At 37.9% G+C, this 22,369-nt stretch overlaps 1 protein-coding gene and 1 long non-coding RNA gene across 3 annotated transcripts; one reads left to right on the forward strand and one right to left on the reverse strand.

Annotated features, from left to right (window-relative positions):
- The first annotated feature begins 1,105 nt into the window (after window positions 1-1,105).
- On the forward strand, window positions 1,106-12,187 carry enc3 (ectodermal-neural cortex 3). Of its 2 annotated transcripts, XR_009268462.1 has the most exons (4): window positions 1,106-1,337; window positions 2,340-4,137; window positions 4,755-8,851; window positions 10,232-12,187. XR_009268462.1 is itself a non-coding variant. In XM_058761156.1 (3 exons), the coding sequence occupies exon 2, from the start codon at window positions 2,347-2,349 to the stop codon at window positions 4,114-4,116; it is 1,770 nt and encodes a 589-aa protein (XP_058617139.1). In that variant the 5' UTR covers window positions 1,107-1,337; window positions 2,340-2,346; the 3' UTR covers window positions 4,117-4,137; window positions 10,232-12,187. The 2 variants fall into 2 exon arrangements, 1 of the variants encoding a protein (XP_058617139.1); XM_058761156.1 differs by lacking the exon at window positions 4,755-8,851 and having other exon boundaries at window positions 1,107-1,337.
- Window positions 6,028-22,089, reverse strand: LOC131530722 (uncharacterized). Its single transcript, XR_009268463.1, has 4 exons — window positions 21,827-22,089; window positions 14,623-14,674; window positions 10,128-12,572; window positions 6,028-6,162 (listed from the first exon to the last, which is right to left on the reverse strand). It is a non-coding gene; the product is annotated as an uncharacterized LOC131530722 (long non-coding RNA).
- Between the last annotated feature and the right edge of the window lie 280 nt (window positions 22,090-22,369).

A 22,369-nucleotide genomic window follows, 5' to 3' on the forward strand; every position in this document is an offset into this window, starting at 1 on the left:
TTTATCATATAATTAAAAAAAACAAAAAAAAACACTTGCTACGTATACTGTGTTAAGCTAACTGAGCTTGTTATAGCACTTGCATATCATTGCTCTTTTGTTGAGTTTGATTGTTTCCATTGTCCTCATTTGCAAATCGCTTTGGATTAAAGCGTCTGCTAAATGACTAAAATGTAAATGTTAATATTGTGCTTTCTAATGGTTTCGCTTTAATGCAATATGGATTCTGTCCAGTAGGTGCCGCTACATTCCAACAGGTATGTTATTGCTGTGGAGAAATTATTTTTCCTTAGTTTTTACTTTAGTTTTATTAGATATTTATCCAAAAAATAAAAAAAATAAAAATACATGCATGTAAATACATAATACAGTAAAAGGATATCATAATAATAAAATTAATAATTTCTAAACGTGCCTAAAGCCAAAACAGGCCGTGGAAGTTAAAAGTATAAAACCAGCCTGAAGGATTTCTTTAGGAAAGTCAGATATCATATAATTGATGTTGAAGACCGTGTAAACAGGGCATTGAGTAACGGCTGTGTTTAAGCTCTAATAACTCTATTAGACATGAACACTGAGTGTTGGCAGGGGGTCTGACGGTAATTAACAATCATACAGTACAATGAGTGTTCATAGTACAGGACACTGGTGTTGTTTGTACAACAACCACTTTGAGGGTGAAAGAAAGATGCAAAGAATAGCATCATGCTTCTCCTGTCTGCATAATTGTGTTGGAAAGCAAACATTGTGGATTGATACTAAATACCAGAGAGACACAATACTGTGGTGGTATGATGGTATAAAATTGTAAAATGCTATTGATTCTTTTATTTACAATTACAATTATTATTATTTTACCTTGTAATTTAGTAATACTGTATTTAAAACTATTTTTAGTATTTTTACCATTTGTTGTAGCTATTTTTAAACAACAACAATGTTTAAAAATATGCTTTTTTTTTTAAATATGCATGCGTCCACCATGCACTGTGTTTCAGTATCAGTCACACTGACATGTGCATGGTCACTCATTCTCCGAAACACTTCTGATTACTAATAAAACGCGTCCTAAGATCACCTCCTCCGCCAGGATTGGACATTTAACATGCGGGAAGAGGAGGAGCGACTGAGATCCGCACTACACGCTCACTCACAGCTCAAATCACAGTAGTAATGTTCCCCAGCAGCGTGTAACAGGCAGATCTCGCAGACTTCAGACTGGTCTCATCTCCTGAAATGTTACTACTGAAACCTTTCGGCGAGACGTCTTAAAGTAAACACGCATCCTTAAAAGTCGAATGCATACTTTACAAGTCCGTGCGTGGAAAGGAAATAAGGTAAAGTCATACTACTTTTGATTATACGACACAACTTTACTATATATATATATATAAACGTCTATGCATTGATTGTACCGCTGTCTGGCGAAAACCTGTCTCTTTAACCTTCAACTTAACGTTAAATCTTTGAATTCGTTGCGAAATTATTTAATTTTATATTTATATATGTTATATATTTAATGTTATGACATATATCATATCATTTTTTCTCTAATTTTTTAAGCAAAGAAAAAATATATACAATCCGTAGTACTTTAACAGGTTACTTTAAAAATGCACGTGTTGCCATGGTAACCATTGTTAAATGAATGCAGAATTTTTAATATATGAATATTTTCTCATGACAGTACTTGTAGAAGCAATAAATGCAGTTACCATGGTATTTTAGTTACCATGGTAAATTCAGGGGCCACTGTATCTTAGTTGATTCAAGATGTTTTAGTGGCTGCTTTAAGGCTTTTTGAAAAATTGGTTGGTTGCCTGTTTTCAATGAGAATGTATTTTAAAAATCGCATTATTTAAAACGCAAAACAAAAAAAAGTAGAAATGTTTTCCAGCATTTAGTCTCATTCACTATATTGTTCTAGACAATTAATGTTGGATTGTTTTATGCATAACTGAAATTATGAAATGATAGCTAAGAGCAGTAACTTTATCAGAGATCAAAGAGGAACGCGGTGATTCATTTCCCATGAATCATGAACCCTTGTACTGAAGGGAGAACAATCTTAAGGTAAACGAAAAGCTGTAATGTTTTATCGCTGTTTAACAAACGATTATGGGTTTACTGCTGTCCAAGGAGATGGTTGGTTCCAAGTGTAATTGCCCTAACTATTATGTATCCACTGTCTAATTATATGTTAAGGATTTTTAAACACTGCTGAACAATAGGCCTTCTGAGTAATATCAAATGAACCTCCACAGATGATTTGAGATGTTAATACTTTATCAAAAGGGATCTGAAAGGAAATTGTTTCTCTTTTTTTGTCTTTTATCCAGTTTAAAGATGTCTGTCAGTAATCACGAGAACCGAAAGTCGAGGTCAAGCTCTGGGTCCATGAACATCCAGCTGTTCCACAAGACGTCACATGCAGACAGCTTGCTTACCCAACTCAACCTCCTCCGCAAGCGGCATGTCTTCACGGATGTAGTCCTGCGCGCTGGACATCGAGCATTTCCGTGCCACCGAGCTGTTTTGGCTTCATGTAGCCGCTATTTTGAGGCTATGTTCAGTGGTGGCCTAAAGGAGAGTCGAGACGCCGAGGTCAACTTCCACGACTCTTTGCACCCGGAGGTCCTGGAGCTCCTGCTAGACTACGCCTACTCGGCCCGGGTGATCATTAACGAGGAAAATGCAGAGTCTTTGCTGGAGGCTGGCGACATGCTCCAGTTCCACGACATCCGTGACGCCGCCGCAGAATTCCTGGAGAAGAATCTGCATCCGTCGAACTGCCTTGGAATGATGCTTCTGTCTGATGCTCATCAGTGCCAGAGGCTGTATGAACTTTCTTGGCGAATGTGTCTGGCGAATTTTGCTAATCTATACCACACTGAAGACTTCCTAAGCATGCCCAAAGATAAAGTTCAGGAGCTTGTTTTTAGCGAGGAGCTGGAGGTTGAGGATGAAAGTATTGTGTACGAGGCTGTTATTGATTGGGTCAGAGCAGACATTGGAAGGAGGCATCTTGATCTTCCTGACCTTCTGCGCTGTGTTCGACTCGCCTTGCTCCCGGAAACCTACCTGCTAAAGAACGTCGCATCTGAGGAGCTCGTCATGGGACACAAGGTGGGGCGTGAGATTGTGGAAGACGCTGTCCGTTGCAAAATGAAGATCCTGCAGAATGACGGCGTTGTCACGGGCTTCTGTGCCCAACCCCGAAAGGTCAGCCAAGCTCTCCTGCTTCTAGGAGGCCAAACGTTCATGTGCGACAAAGTGTACATGATTGATCACAAGGCGAAGGAGATCACTCCCAAAACGGACATTCCTAGCCCTCGCAAAGAGTGCAGCGCTTGTGCCATTGGCTGTAAAGTATACGTCACAGGTGGTCGAGGGTCTGAAAATGGGGCTTCGAAAGACGTTTGGGTCTACGACACCTTGCATGACGAATGGTCCAAAGCTGCACCGATGCTCGTCGCTAGATTCGGACATGGTTCAGCAGAACTTGACCACAGCCTGTATGTAGTAGGTGGACATACATCCCTCGCGGGGTCGTTCCCTGCGTCCCCGTCTGTGTCTCTTAAACAAGTGGAGCAGTACAACCCCCAATCCAACAAGTGGACACTAGTTGCCCCTCTTCGAGAGGGTGTAAGCAACGCTGCTGTCGTAGGGGCCAAAAACAAACTCTTTGCTTTCGGAGGGACTAGTGTCAACAGGGACAAGTATCCCAAGGTTCAGTGCTTCGACCCCTGTGAGAACAGGTGGACAGTCCCGGCCACTTGTCCTCAGCTCTGGCGTTACACGGCGGCAGCAGTTGTTGGGAACCATGTTGTGGTCATTGGTGGAGATACAGAGTTCTCTGCGAGCTCCGCGTACCGCTTCAACAGCGAGACGTTCCAGTGGACCAAGTTTGGTGACGTGACTTCCAAGAGAATCAGCTGTCATGCAGTGGCGTCGGGGAATCGCCTCTACGTGGTTGGGGGCTACTTCGGGGCGCAGAGGTGTAAAACCTTGGACTGCTATGACCCGTCAACGGACTCATGGGATAGCATAACAAGCGTACCATATTCGCTTATCCCAACAGCATTTGTCAGCACCTGGAAGTACCTCCCATCTTGAAGAAAATATGTCTCTGATTTGGTGAGTATTTTACGGTATTACTGTCCAACTGACAACGTTTGCTTTGAGTGCAAGCCCTCTCAGATGTATAAAGCAGTAATTTTGTTTGTTGATGAAATATGTCTACCCGTAATTAGTGCTGTTGGGTGTCAAATAAAGACGAAATGTTCCTTAATAGTTTGAAAAGGAATGTGGCAGCACAAATTACAGAGTAAAACGCGTCTCTCTGGGGCGTACAGGCTTTTCCAAATGCTCCAAGCAAGAGCAGAATCAGGTTCATGCTTGTAGTTCTGCCTATGGCGAGGCCTGTGCCATTTTTCGCACATTGCTCCACTGAAACAGCGTATGGTCTTGCTTCCCTGGGTTGTTTACTAATCCTCCATCTTTTCTTTTAAATAAATGTCAGGGCGTATTGTTCTCGCTAGCGTACACAGTAGCCAGACAGATAACAAACTCAAATAATGGCTGATGATGTTTAGAGAAGGTGTGTTTATTTGAGATTGAGGCCTAATGTTTGGCAGGAAGATTCAAGAATTTGAACGTTTCAACTCGTCGGGTGGCATCTTCACCTCTTTATTTGTTGTAAAACAGGTCTAACTCTTGCTAGTTCAGCTTCTAAAACGTCTCGTCTTTTTTAGCACACTCGCAGCCTGCTACCGAGAGCTCAGCGCTCACTTAATGGACGGATGCCTAGGGGAACTGCTGTTTGCCCTTCCTCAATAATAAACAGATGGTTTGGGTGGAGACGGGCAGAAGAGAGCCTGCGAGGCCCCAGATCTGCACGGCTGCTGCTGACAAGTCTCTTTTATCTTTCTTTGAGAGTGCAGTTCCAGCTCTTTTTTGAATTTCACAAATTCGCCGTTGATTTTTGCACAGAATAGCCTTGTCAGAAACGGCGGAGCGAGGCATGTGGAATAGGGTGCAGCTATATTTTGCAGCGTTTGGCAGCCAGCAGCTTAAAACTAAAAATACACATCGCTTCAGAAGCCGTCATCTCGTAATGGGGCGAGGAAAACAAATAGAGAAAATCTCCTTCTCTTTGATGTCCGCTTTTGCAGACTTCCAGTATGCTTTACAAATATGAGTTGCACCAAAGGTGTACAGTCTCAGATAATTTCTCACCAGTCACCAGTCGCGCCCATTTAAACGCAGATATGTTTCTTTTCTATTGTCACCGCATATCAGCGCAGTGAGTCACTGTTTGACTTTGAGTTGGTGTAGTTAACCATTGAGATATTCGGTGGAATGCAGTTCTCTCAACATACTTGGTACACTTTTTCTATCCCAACCTGGAGATCGAAAGACACAGGTTGACTTTATTTACTCGAACAACCTGATGAAATGATTTGACAAATACAGATTGGTTTCCTATGTTGCCGTATGTAGCCTCACAGCAAACATAGCATCAATATCTTAAGGCTAACAAGAAAATGCTTAAACAACTTGGGTTATGTTTGAAACGGCATGCTAGCATACTTTTATAGCAGTATATAGTATGTGTACTTCAACACTGTGTACACTGTATCCCACAATGCATTTAGCTTGATTTGTACTTCCATGGTTACAGATGAATTATATTTCCTGTCTTCAGGCAACTTTAATGTTTTCTAGCTGGCAAGACTAGTAATCCAAACTGTAACATGAGCACTAGGGAGGAAGTTATCAAGATCTTCTCATTCTTTGGTCTTGCAGAGCAAGCTGTCGTAACTGGCACCCATCCAATATACACCATATGAGTCTCTGTTTGTTGTATGACACACCTGATCTAGGTCAAGGGTCGGTTCTTGGCTTTCAGGACGGCTTTATTATCCACAGAGTCGGACCAGAGTGACCCTCACAGTCAATACTAATGTTTTATTAATGCACGCTTTTTAAAAAGCCATCCGAAACGCAAACAGAAAGATCCTTTATTTTGGCATCTGCGTCCGGCCTTTCATGCCCAACATGTGCATAAAGTCACCGCGACCTGCTGAGCCCTTGCGGCACGCCTGGATCTGCATAAAGTTAATGGAAATTTTTTTCACTCCTTTGTCCTGGAAGCGAGACCTGCGGAAAGAAATTGAATAATATAAAAGCCTCAAATTGGTTACCAGCCATAAATAGATCAAACGGGTCGTTCAGCCACAAACTCGCTTGGTGTAATTAATCAGAATTGCATAATATGCATACATCAGAAGAGGTGAAAAGGTTGCGATCTGCATACAAACCATCTTTGTTTTTGAAGCCAGGGGGCACACGGATTGAAAAGACCCGTGTTTTTGTTATTCAGGGATCAATTAGAGCTCACTTCTGTGAAATAATTATGTAAAAGAAAATGCCAATGAGGTTTAAGCAGCCGTCCTGTCATGCTGTGATTTATATGTTAACCCGCACACTCTTGCTCATTAGTAAACATTGCCAGAATATTGAGAGGTGGCACATAATGCAAAGAAAAGGGCGTTCCTAATAAATAAGGTGCTGATTGGGATTGATCCGTTAGAGGAGCACATCACAGATCAATCGGCACAGTAGTTTACACAGCTGTCATTAATTCACCCTGTGACCCTCATTACAGCTGCTGAAACCATCAGGAAAGAGCTAGAGCCAAACCGCTACTTCACAATTTAGCTGCACTGAAGAAATATTTATTTATTAATATTATTTAAGTTTTATTAAGGGTTATCAATAAAATAAAATAAATAAAGTTGGTTATAAATATTTATTATTCACATTTATTTATTTATTTTCTGCACATTTTATTAACAAAAACAATTTGATAGAAAACAATGGGAGAAAATCATTTATTTGGGTAATACTTAAGCAAATGTTTTTTTTAAATTAAAGTACTATTAATCATGAAAATGATTGTTTTCACCATTTTTTAAATGAATGAATTTGAATTAAATCATTTATTTATCACTCGAACAAATAAATAAATAAATAGTATTTTATTTATTTATTTTGTAAAAATAAAGACAAGTAGATAAAACACTACCTCATTTATTTTTAACAATTGTACTTATTTTTCGGCATTATCTAAGTTTTATTAAGGGATTTTCCATTGCTTAAATTTATTTATTACTTATTTACTTTATTTATTTATTTGTTTAATAAATATTACCCAATTTTATAAAAAATAATATCTAACTAATCATTCCTGTTTTACCATTTATAATAAACTGAACTGAAGAAGGCCTTGAGCCGAAATGTTTGTTTTGACATTGGTAATGATCATGGTCTCGTGTGCTAAACGAAATAAAAAAAAAAAAAAAAAAAAAATATATATTTGAGTGATTAATGATTTAGCACCCAAATAACACTACATTAAATTAAATATTTTATTATTATTTATTTTGTAAAAATAACGCAACCAAGTAATAGCTTTAAAAACAACTAAAAGGTGAGATAAATGCAATAGATACATAAAACTTTAAATACTAAGGGCCAGATTTACTAAAGAGGGCAAATTAGCATTAGAGCGCAAATCCATAGAAGCGCCGATGGGAGGGGAAAATTCTGCGTGTGATTTACTAACAATGTGCACAATAAAGAACACAGATGCAGCCAGATCATCTACCAAGAGCAGCGCAAATTACCACCTGCTTTAAGACATGCTTTTTTATGGGCGTTAAATAATAGCGCAAATGCCAGTAATTTGACGTGTGCAAACATTAGTAAATCGCGTTGCGTGATTCATTTTAATACTCTCCTCCCATAAATTTTGCGTCTGAAAGGGAAACTCCTACAAATGCATATTCAATAAGGTCAGGCGCAAAAATAACTGTCCTCACCTTTTCAGTGCATATTCGTCACTGCGCATCTTTTAGTAAATTCTGACAGTACTATTTTAACGCCAAAAGACGGTTTGCGCTGGCGCAAGCTGTTAGTAAATCTGGCCCTAAGACTTAAAGTCCTTAAAAGCCGGAAAAGGTGTGTTTTTTTTATATTAAAGTACGTAGTTAACTGCTTAATAAAACATAGTAGTAAATTCCAGAGTTTAGAAGAATAAAGTAGATGTAATAAAGACAAAAAATAAGGTATTCAGTTTATGGCTGCGCTAGGTGATGAAAACAAGACCGTAAAATCTATTAAACACAAGCTGATTGAATCCCAGGCATGCGTTCGGGTCTTTAGACTCGCTTTAATGGAATTTCCAAGGGCTGCAAACTGGGTCAAAGGTCACCTGTCCTGCTGCTGCTTTGGGACGGGTGAGACCACTGACGCTGATGGACAAGCACTTACGCAACACTCAGAAGTTCACTTTACCACACTTTAAGCATTCGTGTGGTTTGTGTAGCATCGCTTCTCAAGTCTTAAATTAAAGTGTCTGCCACGTCCCAGAAATAACACAAAGGTATGAAATACGGGACGCTTATATTTAAATATATCCACTCTGAAGCTGCTGTACTTGTGAAACACTGATCTCTCTCAGGTAGTATTTTTAATGCTGCTGGAGTGTTGATCGTCTCAACAACGGAAAAACAGACACCGTGTCTGGAAAGGATGTAGTATCGGGAGAAACTTGAATTTAGCATTTGAATTTGAATTGCATTTGAATTTAGTATCTTTTTCTGTCCAGATCTGAGCTTTGACCCTCATGCATCACATCCAGAACAGTATTGATTAGAGAAAGATCATTATGTCCGCCGGTAGAGGGGTTCAAGTCTTTAATTACAGCAGCGGACGCATGGAAACACGTGTTGTGGTGTCAAGAGACAATGCTGGGTGCGAACGGATCAGCTGGATGGCTTTAGCAGTTAGGTCACAGTATTATCTAGACTTTACAGCGTTGTTAACCCTGTTAAACTCTAAATCAGCTTCAATGGTGTCAATCCCAGTTACGCTGTAACCGGCCTAGCTGGAACGCATACAAATACATTAACAACACTCATAGTGTTCTTTAAAATAATATATGAATAATATTAATAATATATATTTTTGAAATTTTATTTAAATGAATTATAAACAATAGTATAATAATAAGTGATATAATATTAATAATAAGTGTTATTTATTTGATAAATTATTGTATTATGCCATGTTGCTACGTTTAAATCTTAATATTATAGTAAAAAATTAATATTTTTTTATTTAAATTACATTAATAATAACAATAATAATAATAATAATATAAAAAAATTTGACAAATAAAAATAATTGTATTTTATATATTTAATTTTAATATATATTGTGTAAACAATTGGTCATTTATTTTTAGCATCTTTTGTTTACTAACACCGATTTATTTGTATTAAAATATCTCTTTATCTTTTAAGTTTAAAAGGTAAATAAAATATAAAAATTATATATTAAATAGTATATTAATTAAGAATAGTGCCATTAATTTTAATTAAGTATTGTATTGTATTATTTATCTGCATTTTATGTGCCATGATGCGAAATTTAATTAATATAATACAATATAATTTTGAAATTAAAAATACCATAATAATAATGTTATAATTGTATAATATTAATTAATAAGTGATTTTAATGTTATTTAATTAAACTATTGTATGATACATCTGCATTTTATATGCCATGTTGCTAAATATTTGTAAAAGTTTAAAAAATAAATATGATAATAAAATACAATATTTAATGTTAATTTAATAATAATAAATTGTATAATATTATTCAATTAAATTATTGTATTATGTATCTTCAGTTTATTTGCCATGTTACTCTCTAGATATTGGTTAACCTTTAGTCAAATGGTTTTCACATTCCTAAAGCAACCGAACAGATAAAATACACTCTTAATAGGTAAAATGTTCAAAAACACATCTAAAGGAACAGCTTGTTTTATAGGTTGTGGAAAAACATGTTGCAGAAGTGGAAATTAGGCAGAAGTGAATTTCATGAGCTCATTACCTACATGTTTCAGGGGATGAAACGCATTTAACAGGGCAAGAACAGTTTTATAGTGCTTGTTTTAAAGCTCTTCTGAAATTAAAGGCAGCTTAACATACCAAATATGATCTCATTAGTAAGTGTTTGTAGATTACGTGTAGTTACTATCGTATAAATACCATTCGTTTTGTGATGCGCCCAGTTTCTCAAACTCATGTGAAGGATTGTAGGTGAACCATGTGAAGTTCATCGTGTAACTCATTCCCTGTTTTTCCATCCTCAGATCTTCCGGCGTTCTCTGGAATGCAGCCGAGTCCCCCCCCACGAGGCCTGGGAATGCCGGGGGAGGGGAGACAGACGCTTTTCCTCTTTCACATTCACATGGACCTCGGGCTGGAAACCAAGCCCTAGGTCAGTCGGGTGTGTAACCATGGCAAACGGATCCCGTCCCAGCTCACCGCGGTCCTTACGGCGAGACGCGACCCTGAAGAGATGCAGAAAGCATTGTGAACGCATGTGTACATAAACGCACTAGACTCAACTCTTTAAAACAGGTTATTTTTAGCCTGAGGTTCCACACTTCAGCGTCTCGCTCACCCACACGTATCCTGCTCGGTCATAAATTAAGTAATAATTAACTCTTGCCTCTGGTTACTCACTTTAGCGCATGAAACTGGGCTCATTGTGTTCTTAGTAGACTTGGATGACCTTTTAAACAGGAAATGAACCCAAAATTGTAAAAGAACTAGTTAGGCTGTGTTGCCTTTTTATATAGAATGTTTTTTGATATTATTACGCAAGAATATTCAAAACACTTCTCTGATTAGCACTGTATTCTTGATATAAAAGTACTAGACAAGTAGCCAGGCTGGGCTAATAAACAAGTTTGGGTGGTATTTCACCTTCAAATGCTAAGAAATGAAGCCTGTTTTTAGACTGTTTGCATTGTGATATTATTTTCAAAGCACTTAAAGCAGATTCTCATAACTGTAATGCAAAAATGTCAATACCATTGTGGAAAAGAACAAGAATGTCATTTTAAAAAATGGTTAAGTGTTAAGTATGTACGCATATCCAGATTTTGATTTTAAATTTAAAAAATAAAAATCCCACAGTAATGTGGAAATGTCCTCGGTTGTCATGAAAATAATGTCAAAATGTCAAAAAAGAAGAAACAAATAAGAAATTAGATTTTGCATAAAGAAAATTGTTTGCATTGTGACATTATTTTCAGAGTGATTAAAACACATTTTCCCCCTAAATTCTCATTACCGTAATGCAAAAACATCATTGCCATAATGAAAAAAAAAAAAGAATATATTATTTCAGTTGTAATTACATTGTGGATTTAAATACAAAAATATGGTGATGAAGAAAAATGTTCTCCATGAAAAATTCACAACACAAAAACATAAGAAACTATATTTTCCATGAAGAATGTTTTTAGATTGTTTGCATTTTTAAAGGCAATTAAAGTAGATTTTCCTCCTAAATTCTCATTACTGTAGTGCAAAAAAGTGGTTATCACAATAGAAAAAAACTAGATTATTCAAACTGTATTTGTGTGTATGCAGATTTAAAGCCTGGACAAATTACGGTAATGATGAAAAATTTTCTTAATTGTCATGAAAATGTCACAATGCAAAATAGGCTTCATTTTCTTTGGACAAAATTTGTCACTCAATTGTAGGATAACGTGTAGTTTACAATGTGAATGGCATTCGCTTAGTTGATAAGGTGGTTAAACTACTAAAGCTGTGGATTCCTTCTCAATGGTTTTGTGCCAAACCTTCAATAAACTGTTTTCAGTGTCCGAAAACCTGACAAACTTCTTAAATGTTGTTGCCGTACTTGTAGCCTTGATTATGTTCTAATGTTGTATGTACATTTGTGAAGTATATTGTATTTTTAAGTAGATTTTGCACATTGTGTCCTTCTCACTGTTGAACGGTCATCTACACTCATAAGGGTGTTTTCTTAAACGTCATTAGAATGTGTTGCCTAAAGCCAAAGAAAGCAGCACAGATAGAGACATGTTACCAGCTAAATGCTGCATTATTGTGAAATGTTTGTTTCTGTGTCGTGAAATGTCTTAATTTGTGTACAAATTTTTGATATCACTGATTCTTGTTCTGTTTTTTGGACATTTAATACCAAATATTATTGTTTCTAACTTCTGTCAGTCATACAGTAGGGTGTATTAAAGACTTTTTTAATAAAATCTCGGTGAAAATGCTAAGCACGTGTTCTTTTGTTTTGTGGAGCGAGGATTGGATTAGTGGATTAGCATGACTAGGATCTGCTGAATGACAAGGAATGTCTCGCACCTTTCATAACTTGCTAGATACGCTGGAATTTTGAAATTGTCAGTCACACCCAGTCGATTTTAACCACAGCGATTTCCAACTACTCCAGAAGCCTGGAGTGTAAAGTTCAAACTACAACTTCATGCTGCTATTTTAGCTCAGAGATGGTCTTTTTCAGAATCGAGGGTGTGTGTACATGTCACAGCACCAGCCTCATTCCTCTCATTCTCGGGCAGGTGTTATTAGTGGAAATGCCAATGAATGGCACTGAGACTCCAGACTGCATTCCTTTGCCCAGATTGTAGGGAAGAGATCTGTCTGTTGAAACAAAGAGACATCAATTAAGCCAAACTACTGTTTATCGCAGTAGTAAACATTTATTTCAAAATGTAAAATTTCTTTCAAATGAACTTTGGAGAAACTGACCAGATGTTAGTAAGGTTCATCCAAAGGCAAAACCCACTTCTGATGGTTATAGGACCACTAATTAAATGACAACGCCTTGTTCTCTCACCCTCAGGCCATCCAAGACGTAGATACGATACGATACGATACACTTTTATTGTCAGACAAAGTCTGAAATTTGTCTTGCGTTACAGCAGGTTCACTCAAAATTGCAATACTTTATCACATAAACAAGACTTTCTCAAACATAACACAAAAAAAAAAAAAAAAAGATGAGATTGTTTCTTGATCTGAACAGATTTGGAGACATTGCATCGCTTGCTCACCAATGGATCCTCTGCAGTGAATGGGTGCCGTCAGAATGAGAGTCCAAACAGCTGATAAAAACATCACAATAATCCATATGACATATTTTTGTACTGTTTTTGCTTGTTTCTCTCCTTATTCTGGATAAAGTAATATTATGGATAAAGGACTTGTATTTCATCCAAAAGCAACATTTAATGTTTAAAATGTCTTAATGATGGATTTGTTTTATTACAAACATGCAGCTTTTTGCTTCACAAGACATTAATTGATGGACTGGAGTGGTGTGGAGTATTTGTGGATTATTAAGGTGTTTTTATCAGGTGTTTGGACTCTCATTCTGACGGCACCCATTCACTGCAGAGGATCCATTGGTGAACAAGTGATCCAATGCTAAATTTCATCAAAACCATTTAGCTTAAGAAACAAACTCATCTACAGCTTGGATGGCCTGAGGGGGGAGTATATTTTCAGCAATTTTTTATTTTTGGTCGAACTATTCCTTTGAGATATCAACGTTGAGTGATGAAATCAAACATTTCTATTACATCTCAAGCAATTCAGTCATTTCCAAACCAAATCCATGGCTGAGCTCCAGGAGACTGGTTGAAAAAGACATTGATACTGAAAGTAGGAGCTGGCTTGATGCCCGCCAGACACTCTTGAATAAGTTATGCATGTGGAGGTCAAAAGCCACGGGTCCATGCACTAATAGAGCCGATCAGAGATGCCAGATGGGAGAAATCCCTAAAAGCAGCTGGGCACGATCCCATGGGGAAGAAAACTGGGTTTTTTAGACAGATGTCTTTGTAAAAATGATTTTGCAACTACTGAAGCCTTTGCGATAAATATCATGATGGTTTCAACTAGAACAGGAAAGTTAACTAATTTTGCAGTTGGCTTACAAATCCTTTCGAAGTTTGAAGGTTATTGAGATAATTTGATAATACTTTTAGATCTACTAAATATGAGCAAAACAGACTGAAAAAATGTCTTTGCTGTTTATCCTCAGTTTTTATCCTCCTTTAGTTTTGCATTACTGGCTTTGGTGTACTGGAACAATGGAAAAAGGCGGCAAAAGATATAGACCCGCTAAGTGCTTCAGGTGTGAGCGCAGATGGGAAGCAGCATCTGAATGAATGCAGCCAAACACAAAAAAGGCATGGGGATCGAGACATCTTCCTTTCAAAGGGATCCTGGCAGGATGTGTGCGGGCGCTAGCGTGTTTTTGTGAGACTCCTGAAAAGCTCCATTGTCATGCAAAATGTAAAACCGCCGAATTCAAAAAGATTCCGCCGACGACGCAATTAATGCGCTGCGCATAAATAGACGTTTGAAACTTGGCAGAAGACAAAAGGACTAGCCAACGCGGTCTGGAAAGGAAGGACCGCCACAGTGTGGACAGAAAGAGGGGGCGGTTGGCGTAGTCGGCTTCAGTGAGTGTAGTTGGTTAACGCTCGTCGTAACCCTGAGAAGAAAGGGCGCATTTGGGTGGAACGGACACTAAGGGGGGAACAGGGGTCGAAACCCCCCTTCACCTAAATACTGGCGTGTGTCTGCCAGGCGGATGCGTGCAGCTGGGGGGCCTCCAGGAACACAAAGATCCTGCATTAGTGGACAATCAGCTTCCAATGGTTGCCCCCCATGGGGATCTTACCTCGAGGGTTTGGGCCAGAAGCGTCCTTTCCAACTGCCCACCTCCTCAGAATCTGTAAATCAATGCACCAACACAAATGTTATTTCGCACTCAGCAGGAACCTCCGGCAAAGCACATCTTGTTTCTTATCCTCAGAAAAAAATTAGACCCCTTAGGCTCTGTTCAAGCTGAGGTTTATTGCCCAACCAACACACCAACTCCCATTCCTTAAGAAATGCAAGAAATTTGTTGTTGTCGACACCAGCAGACAAGTCAAAGCAACAAGATGGTAAAATGTGGCCACAAACAGATGCAATTCAGGCCGTCTTTGACCACAGGCAGCTCAAAGTGCTGATGTCTAGTTGCGTCTGTGGTGCACAGGTACTTTCCTTCAGTCAAGTCGTGATGTGATCTGTCAGGAACGTTAATGGTTTTAGTGATTCCTCAAAGTCCTGTGGTGTAACTGGAGGGAGCCACTACACTATGGCATAAACAGCATTTAGACAGACCTCAAGGTGTGTTAAGCAACACTGTGATAATATATGAAATGATCATCTCGATTGAAATGTGTTGCATGACTTTAAACACACACCTGGGGCAGTGGGCATTTCTTGCTGCGGCGCCCAGGGAGCAATTGGGGGTTTGGTGCCTTGCTCAAGGGCACCTCAGTGGGTGTTGAAGGTGGAAAAGAGCGCTGGTCATTCACTCCCCCCACCTACAATTGACCAATCGGTAAGCCTCGCCCCCCTTAGTTACTGTTGCTCCCTCGGACAAACAAATGACAAATGACAGCTAAAGTGTGAAAACCTTGTCCCACGATGTTTTTGCACAATTGTGGACACAGAAGGTCACCAAACGGGAATTAAATATTCCATGGAGGGATTTATAAAATATTTTAAAATAAATACGGTGGGTAACTCGAAGGAGGGTTTATAGATCACAATGCGAGCGGGAGAAGTCTCATATTACGGTCGGTCATCACGATCGCGGATCAACACTGTTCATGTATCGCAGGCTACGATTAAATTAATGTACGTTTAACCAGTTTAATATGGAGAGGCACTGAAATGTAGACCTTCGGTTATGTGTTTTTGACCTACACTGTAAAAGAAGCGAGAACAGTCCGCTATTTAGGTTTGTACATTATGGACTCACTAACTTTAACATTAGCTAGTTTTAGCCAGAGATACCTTGCTAAAGCACAAGATAACATTAACATTCTGTGTGAGTAACTTGTATGACAATTGTAACTTGTATGACAACCTGAAAATGGGATTTGAATACTTAGGGACATTTTGCTCGGTTTTGTTTGGATTCAGGAAATGTAATAAAATGAATTATATCGCCCATCCTCTCAGGATACCTGGAATCAGTGTCACAAGTACCCCAGGCACATCGTTTTTCCATTTTTGAAGCATAAACCCCATAAAACCGATGCGAGCTTCGGATCTTCTAATGTTTCTCTATGGCACTGAAACCTAAAGATGTCCGAGTTCCGCTCCCTGTGCAACTGATACTCGACTGCCATTGGCTAGTCTGCGTTCGAGGGGAGGGGCTTACCGATAGGTCAATTCCTGCCCGTACTGAGACTCGAATCCCTGGCCTTCGGGTTACAAGTCTGACTCTAACCATTAGGCCATATCTACCCCCAATTGTATTGTTTGTATTGTTCGTCAATACAAACCATGATGTTGGCTTGACAAAGCCTGAAAGGCAAACATTTTTTTAAAGTTAGACAGATAGATGGATAGATAGATAGATATTATGTCAGCTTTAAATGCATCAGTACTCATGCAGTCTTTTTTTGCAACGGATAAGTATATCTACAGTTTGTTGTATAACAGTAAAAGAGAACTGACCCAAGTAACCTAGAATGTTCAAAAATGATTTGAAAAATGTTAATTGCTGATGAGAACCTAGGGCAGGAAGCACAACTGACACTCTTTAACACGCATCGCAGGTTCTGTAGCGCACGCATAAATCTTCCCTCAGTAAAATGCACATCACTCGGCATTAAACACAAAGAGGTGGGCGCCTCCATCCGCCTTGCCAAAACATCTCTTTGTCTAGACGCCATAAAAGAAGCCGGTTATTTGTGAAAACAATTATGCACAGAAATTTGAGTCTCTAAAATTGAGGCAAGAGACTTCTGAGAGCGTTCCGACAGAAACGGCCAGCAGAGAGGAACAGTGTTTTGGGGAAGGGGGGAATGGTAATCACTGTTTACACAATGGAGTAATTACGCCGAACAGCAGGGGGGTGGCTGGGAGGGGCGGCGTGGACAGAAGCTTCGCTGACAGATCTAGCGGCGCTCTGATTAACAGTGAATGTTATTATGTGACGCCGAGCTTTGATGCTCAGCCTTGTGCGGTCGATGGCCTCAGGTTGAGGCGTAACATCGAATATAAAACATTTCTCGACTCGCAGTAGTCGACAGACAGACACAAAGGTCCTGAAAGGTTGCTAAATTCAAAATTGAAGACGTTTCTTGACTCGTAGAAGGTGAAAAAACATGATGATAATTGTTCAACAGAAGAATGTTTATATTTGTAACAGTTTGCAAAAATGTCCCAATGTGGGAAGTGAATTCTTCACCCCTTAGCTCAAATGGTGACAAAGATAGCAGCTTGACATGCCACAGATCTTATTCACAAGCATTCCATGGACGCTTCACATGTTTTGATGCTTGAAATAGTTCCTCATCACCATAATGCCTCTTGTTTGTTTGGGATGAGTGGGATTCGATGCTATTTCCTGGAGGAAAGAAAAAACAAGATGGAATGAGAGTGAATCGTATCTCTAGGATGGGACAACAGAGCCGTAATTGGACCATTGTGTGATTCAGACGGGGTGGGGCAGATGGTCTCTTCTCAAATCTGCCCATCCCGATATGGGCCCGGTTGATAATTACGGGCCACTCAACTGAAAAGGCACTCGAAAAGTGACATTGGGATGAATAATACAACAAAAGGAAGTGAGGCGTCTGTCTGCGCCCGTCTCTAGGGTGTTGGGGTGTCAGCCTCTCTAACTCGCAAGGTTAATGAAGCAGCTGCGGGCAAGGACGTTCCTTGGCTTTTTGTGTGTAGCACCATATGATGCACATCTAACGTCATGTGGTTTGTTTCTGTTAGAAGCTCAATCATTTCCTGTAGCATATCAATTTTTGGGAAATTTTTGATGAGCCAAAGATTTCTTATTTAGTAACTCAAACCCAATTTTTGAAATAGAAGTCACTTTTTGAGAGAAAAAAAGAATAAATTGTCATAATTAAATATTTTTACAGAAAAAATTTAAATATAAGGATAAATTAAGAGCTGTGGCCTAGTGGTTTGCGCACATGCGGGGACACACAGGTTTGATCAATCCGGCATTATGTCCCAATCCAGTTCCCCCTATCTCTTCCCAATATTTTTTCAGTCTACTCTTCCCTCTATCAATAAAATTCAGAATCTATCAATAAAATTAGCAAAAAAAAAAAAAAAAAACATGCTCAAAAAAAGAAAGGAAATGAAAGGAAAGGAAAGGGAAAAAAAGATGGGAGAGAAAATTATATTTAAATGTTTTTGCATTTTCTCGCAAACATTTTGTGTTTCACAGAAAAACTTTGTGTTTACTTACGAATATAAGCGGAAGGAAAAAACTATACCGCATTGATTTTGCAAACAACCGCAAAGTTTCTCAGGGCAACGCAATAGTTTTGCGAAAGAATGCAAATGTTTTGCGAAAACCGCAAAGTTTCTCAGGGGAACGCAATTGTTTTGTCAAAGAGTGCAAATGTTTTGCGAACGCAATGATTTTAAGGGGAACAAAATTTTTGAAGAGTTTTGCAAAAGAATGAGAATGTTTTGCAAGAAAATGCAAAGTTACTTAGTGCAATGCAATAGTTAGAAAACAAAGTTTCTTCGGGGAATGCAAGTGAGCGACATTTTGTGAAGTTTCTCTGGAGAACACAATACTTTTGTAAGTGAACGCAAAATCATTGAAATATTTTTTTCCCCTCCCATCTCATGTTGATGCATAGATTTTTTTTGGTAAGCATAAGGTGCTTTTAGTTTTGATTTCAAAATAGTAGTTGCAGCAACCATTTTCAAACCGCTAATGAAAATAAATAAATATTGTTAGCATTTATTCGTAATACTTATATTTAAGTATTTTATGCACATATTAGGCCTCATTCATGAAAAACTAAATCAACAAATTCCTGTGTAAATCAGTTGTGAAACCATTTTTACATAATTGCTGGTAATGGTAACAATTTACTTATTAATGATTTTACAAACAATTTACGAAGAAATTCATTGCTCATATGTCATTTCCTGGTTCCCCAAATCTCAAAAATGCCTTTTTCCTAATGCCAACAATTTATGTAAGAATGTTTTTACACAAGGTACAAATTATGCGCAATAAAATCAATTTACGTAACAACTGTTGCAACAATTTATACACACAAATGTTATACTTCATGAACAACTTCATGTTAAACTTTTAATAGCCTTTCATTTGCAAATGAGAATATTAGACAAACTGTGGAATAACAAACTTTTCAATAGGATGCTAAAAATAACAATGTGCACCTTTACCCAATTAATCAACACAAATAACTGACAGATTTATCAGCTATCAAACTAAGCAGCAGTTAAAATCCCCATGCAACCAAACAGGTCGGATAACAAATAAACGGCCAACAGCATTCAATCACACAGGCCATTGACATTTATAGATCATTCGGCTTGGCAAGAATCTTAAGACTCTTTTTTCAACAGCTATTTGGCACAAGAACTACAGCACACAAGCGTTTTTATCACAGATCGCCATCCACACACACACACACACACACACAATCTCAAATAAAGACTTTCTGGCCTGTAACTAAATACACAAAGATTTTACTATGACAGCAGATTCTTCGCAGGCCACTTTATTGGATTACACCTCTACAAACTTATAAACTCAGTGCGTGTTGTGGCGTACTATCAGTCAGCAGTAACCTTATCTTCCCGGCCATATTTCGTTTTTTCATGACAATAAACAAAGAACAATAACTTCATTCATCACCATTGTACAATTATAGTGGTCATTTTACAACAGGTGTTCTTTAAACACTACAAAGTATTACCGAAAAGCAATAAAACAAAGTCATTAGAGTTGTTTCCATGGACACAGAAAAAAAAACAATACGCATTTATTTTTATGGGGTCAAGACAGGAAGTTATATGGCCTGCATGGGACATGATCGCTGGTGCAGACTTTGCAGAGCTGTTATGTAACCGAGAGAGATGGATATTTTAGACACTATCATGCTTGTAAAAGTGTTAGCCTAGCAGCTTGTCTGCCAAATTAGCACATCAACACTAAGAATAATGCAGGCAGATTGCAGGAAGTTCTTACATTATTAAGGGAAAATAAACACTGCTAGAATTCTAGTGAAAAGCAGGGCTCCGCATTGGCTGTGACTAAACTGCTTGCAATTTATTCAAATTATTTATTCACATAAATAAAAAACTGCAACAATAATTTAATGATACTTTTTGTACATCCATATGCACTTTAGTAAGTAAACTTGTTGCTGCCTCAGATTAAAAATAAAAAGGCAATTGTAACTTTTTACCTCTCACAATTCAACTTTTTTTCTTACAATGCTGAGTTTATATCTCACAATTCAGACTTTTTAATCGCAATTCAGAATTTTTATCTCACAAGTCAGACTTTTTTCTCAGAATTGCATAAACTCAGAATGAAAGCAATTCTGAGGAAAAAAGTCAGAACTGTGAGACGAATTTCGCGAAAAGTCTGAATTTTGAGAGATAAACTCATAAATGCGAGAAAAACCAATTGTGAGAAAGTCACAATTTATGTTTAATTCTATGGAGAAATAGCAAAAAAAAAAAAAATGAATAATGAGATGTAAACTCAAAATTCAGAAAAAAAAAACATCAGAACTTGCGAGATATAAACTCAGAATTACGAGAAAGTCAGAAATTCCAAGTTAATAGCTCACATTTTTTGAGTTTTATTCTCAGAATTGCAAGATATAAACTCAGAATTGTGAGATACAGACAGATTTAAAATTGCGAGAAAAACAGTCATGACCTCCTTTTTTTAACCTGTGGCAGAAATGTGCTTCCATACTTGAATCCAATATCATCTTGCACAAGCATTTCCTGCATGCTACAGCAAATATGGTGCAAACTACACTCTCAGAAATAAATGTACAAAAGCTGTCACTGGGGGCAGTACCCTTTCAAAAGGTACATGTCTGTACCTAAAGAGTCCATTTTGGTACCTTAAAGGTACAAATTAGTACTTAAAGTGTACATATTAGAACCTAATAGGTCCAAAAGTGTACCGCCCCAGTGACAGCCTTTGTACCTTTATTTCTGAGAGTGTAAGATGTTGAATTAAGGAACAGAAGACTCCTATTAATCAGTTAAAGCTTTGCGAGTTAGCAGTTTGAATCAGATTCCCTCACTGAATAGCAAGTCACTTTTCGGTTACATTGAACAACATACAACAGCTGTCATGTGGCAAGTTTGTGTGACATATATATATATATATATATATATATATATATATATATATATATATATATATATATATATATATATATATATATATATATATATATATATATATAAGGTATGTGAGACCTTACCAGTTGTTCAAATTACAAATAAAGATACAGACATATTCAAAGTTTTGTTGCATAATGGTATTCTAAAAAAACTTTCACATGCTCAGTCTATAATCAACATAGCTAAGTGATCAAGACAGTGATAAATATGGCACAACAAGTACAGAAATATCATAAAATTAACCAATTTATACTAAACAATATAGCCTATATTAGCATATTACATTACACATAATCCCATACTGATTTTGTTGTCTGGAGCACTTATTTAGCGTGACTAATTCTTCAAATTGCCAGTGAAATTCTGGCTACTTTCACAGCTAAGACGACTAGCCAGCAGCATGAGCTTTGTTTTCTTTTGCGGACAGAGGTCTTTGCACAAAATAACTACAATTAAAAACGTGACGTGACTACAGACACTTGTGAACCAGACAGAGGTCGTCTAGTAGCACAGAGTCTAAAATTAGCCAAGCACGAGACAGACGGAAGACAGAAAACCATTTCCAAAGACAAAAGCAAAAGACATCATCTGGTAAAGAATTACTGGACACGCGGCTGTCAGATCCGGATTGGATAAAAGGAAAACCACACCACCTGAAAATAGCCGTGTTCCGCCACAGCACTACAATTAGCATGGCCTGAGAGACGGACACCAGGTCCTGTTAAGTTGGGCTCCGAATGTTTTCCTGTGAGAAACGGGCCAGAATCAACAGACGCGACACGAGCAGAGAGAGAGATGGAAATAAAATCATATTGTCCGAAGATACCGCCCCGCAGAGAACTTAGAATAACATAAGCACTGATCACTACAGTGTTTTACATGCTTTTCAGTTTCCTCTGTGGTCAACTTCAGTTGCAACGGAATAGTAGCGTACTACGCACTATGTACTACTGTATCCGCCTTATTTTGCACCTTGTATGTGCGAGACTACAAAATTGCGTGTTATACTGCTTGATATTAGAAACTGATATTTCTTATCAAATTTTCATTTTAATAAATTGTCTTAATTATAAACACACTGGTTTGAAGTGCAAATATTTTCACAGTTTTGGGCACTGCAGTTTTCTAATGAATCAGAAGCACATTTGAAGAAAAAAAGCTTAGGCCTGCACTGAAAAATAAGGTGGATACTGGGT

This window comes from Onychostoma macrolepis, chromosome 22 (assembly GCF_012432095.1).
Source record: "Onychostoma macrolepis isolate SWU-2019 chromosome 22, ASM1243209v1, whole genome shotgun sequence".
Taxonomy (NCBI): Eukaryota; Metazoa; Chordata; class Actinopteri; order Cypriniformes; family Cyprinidae; genus Onychostoma; species Onychostoma macrolepis.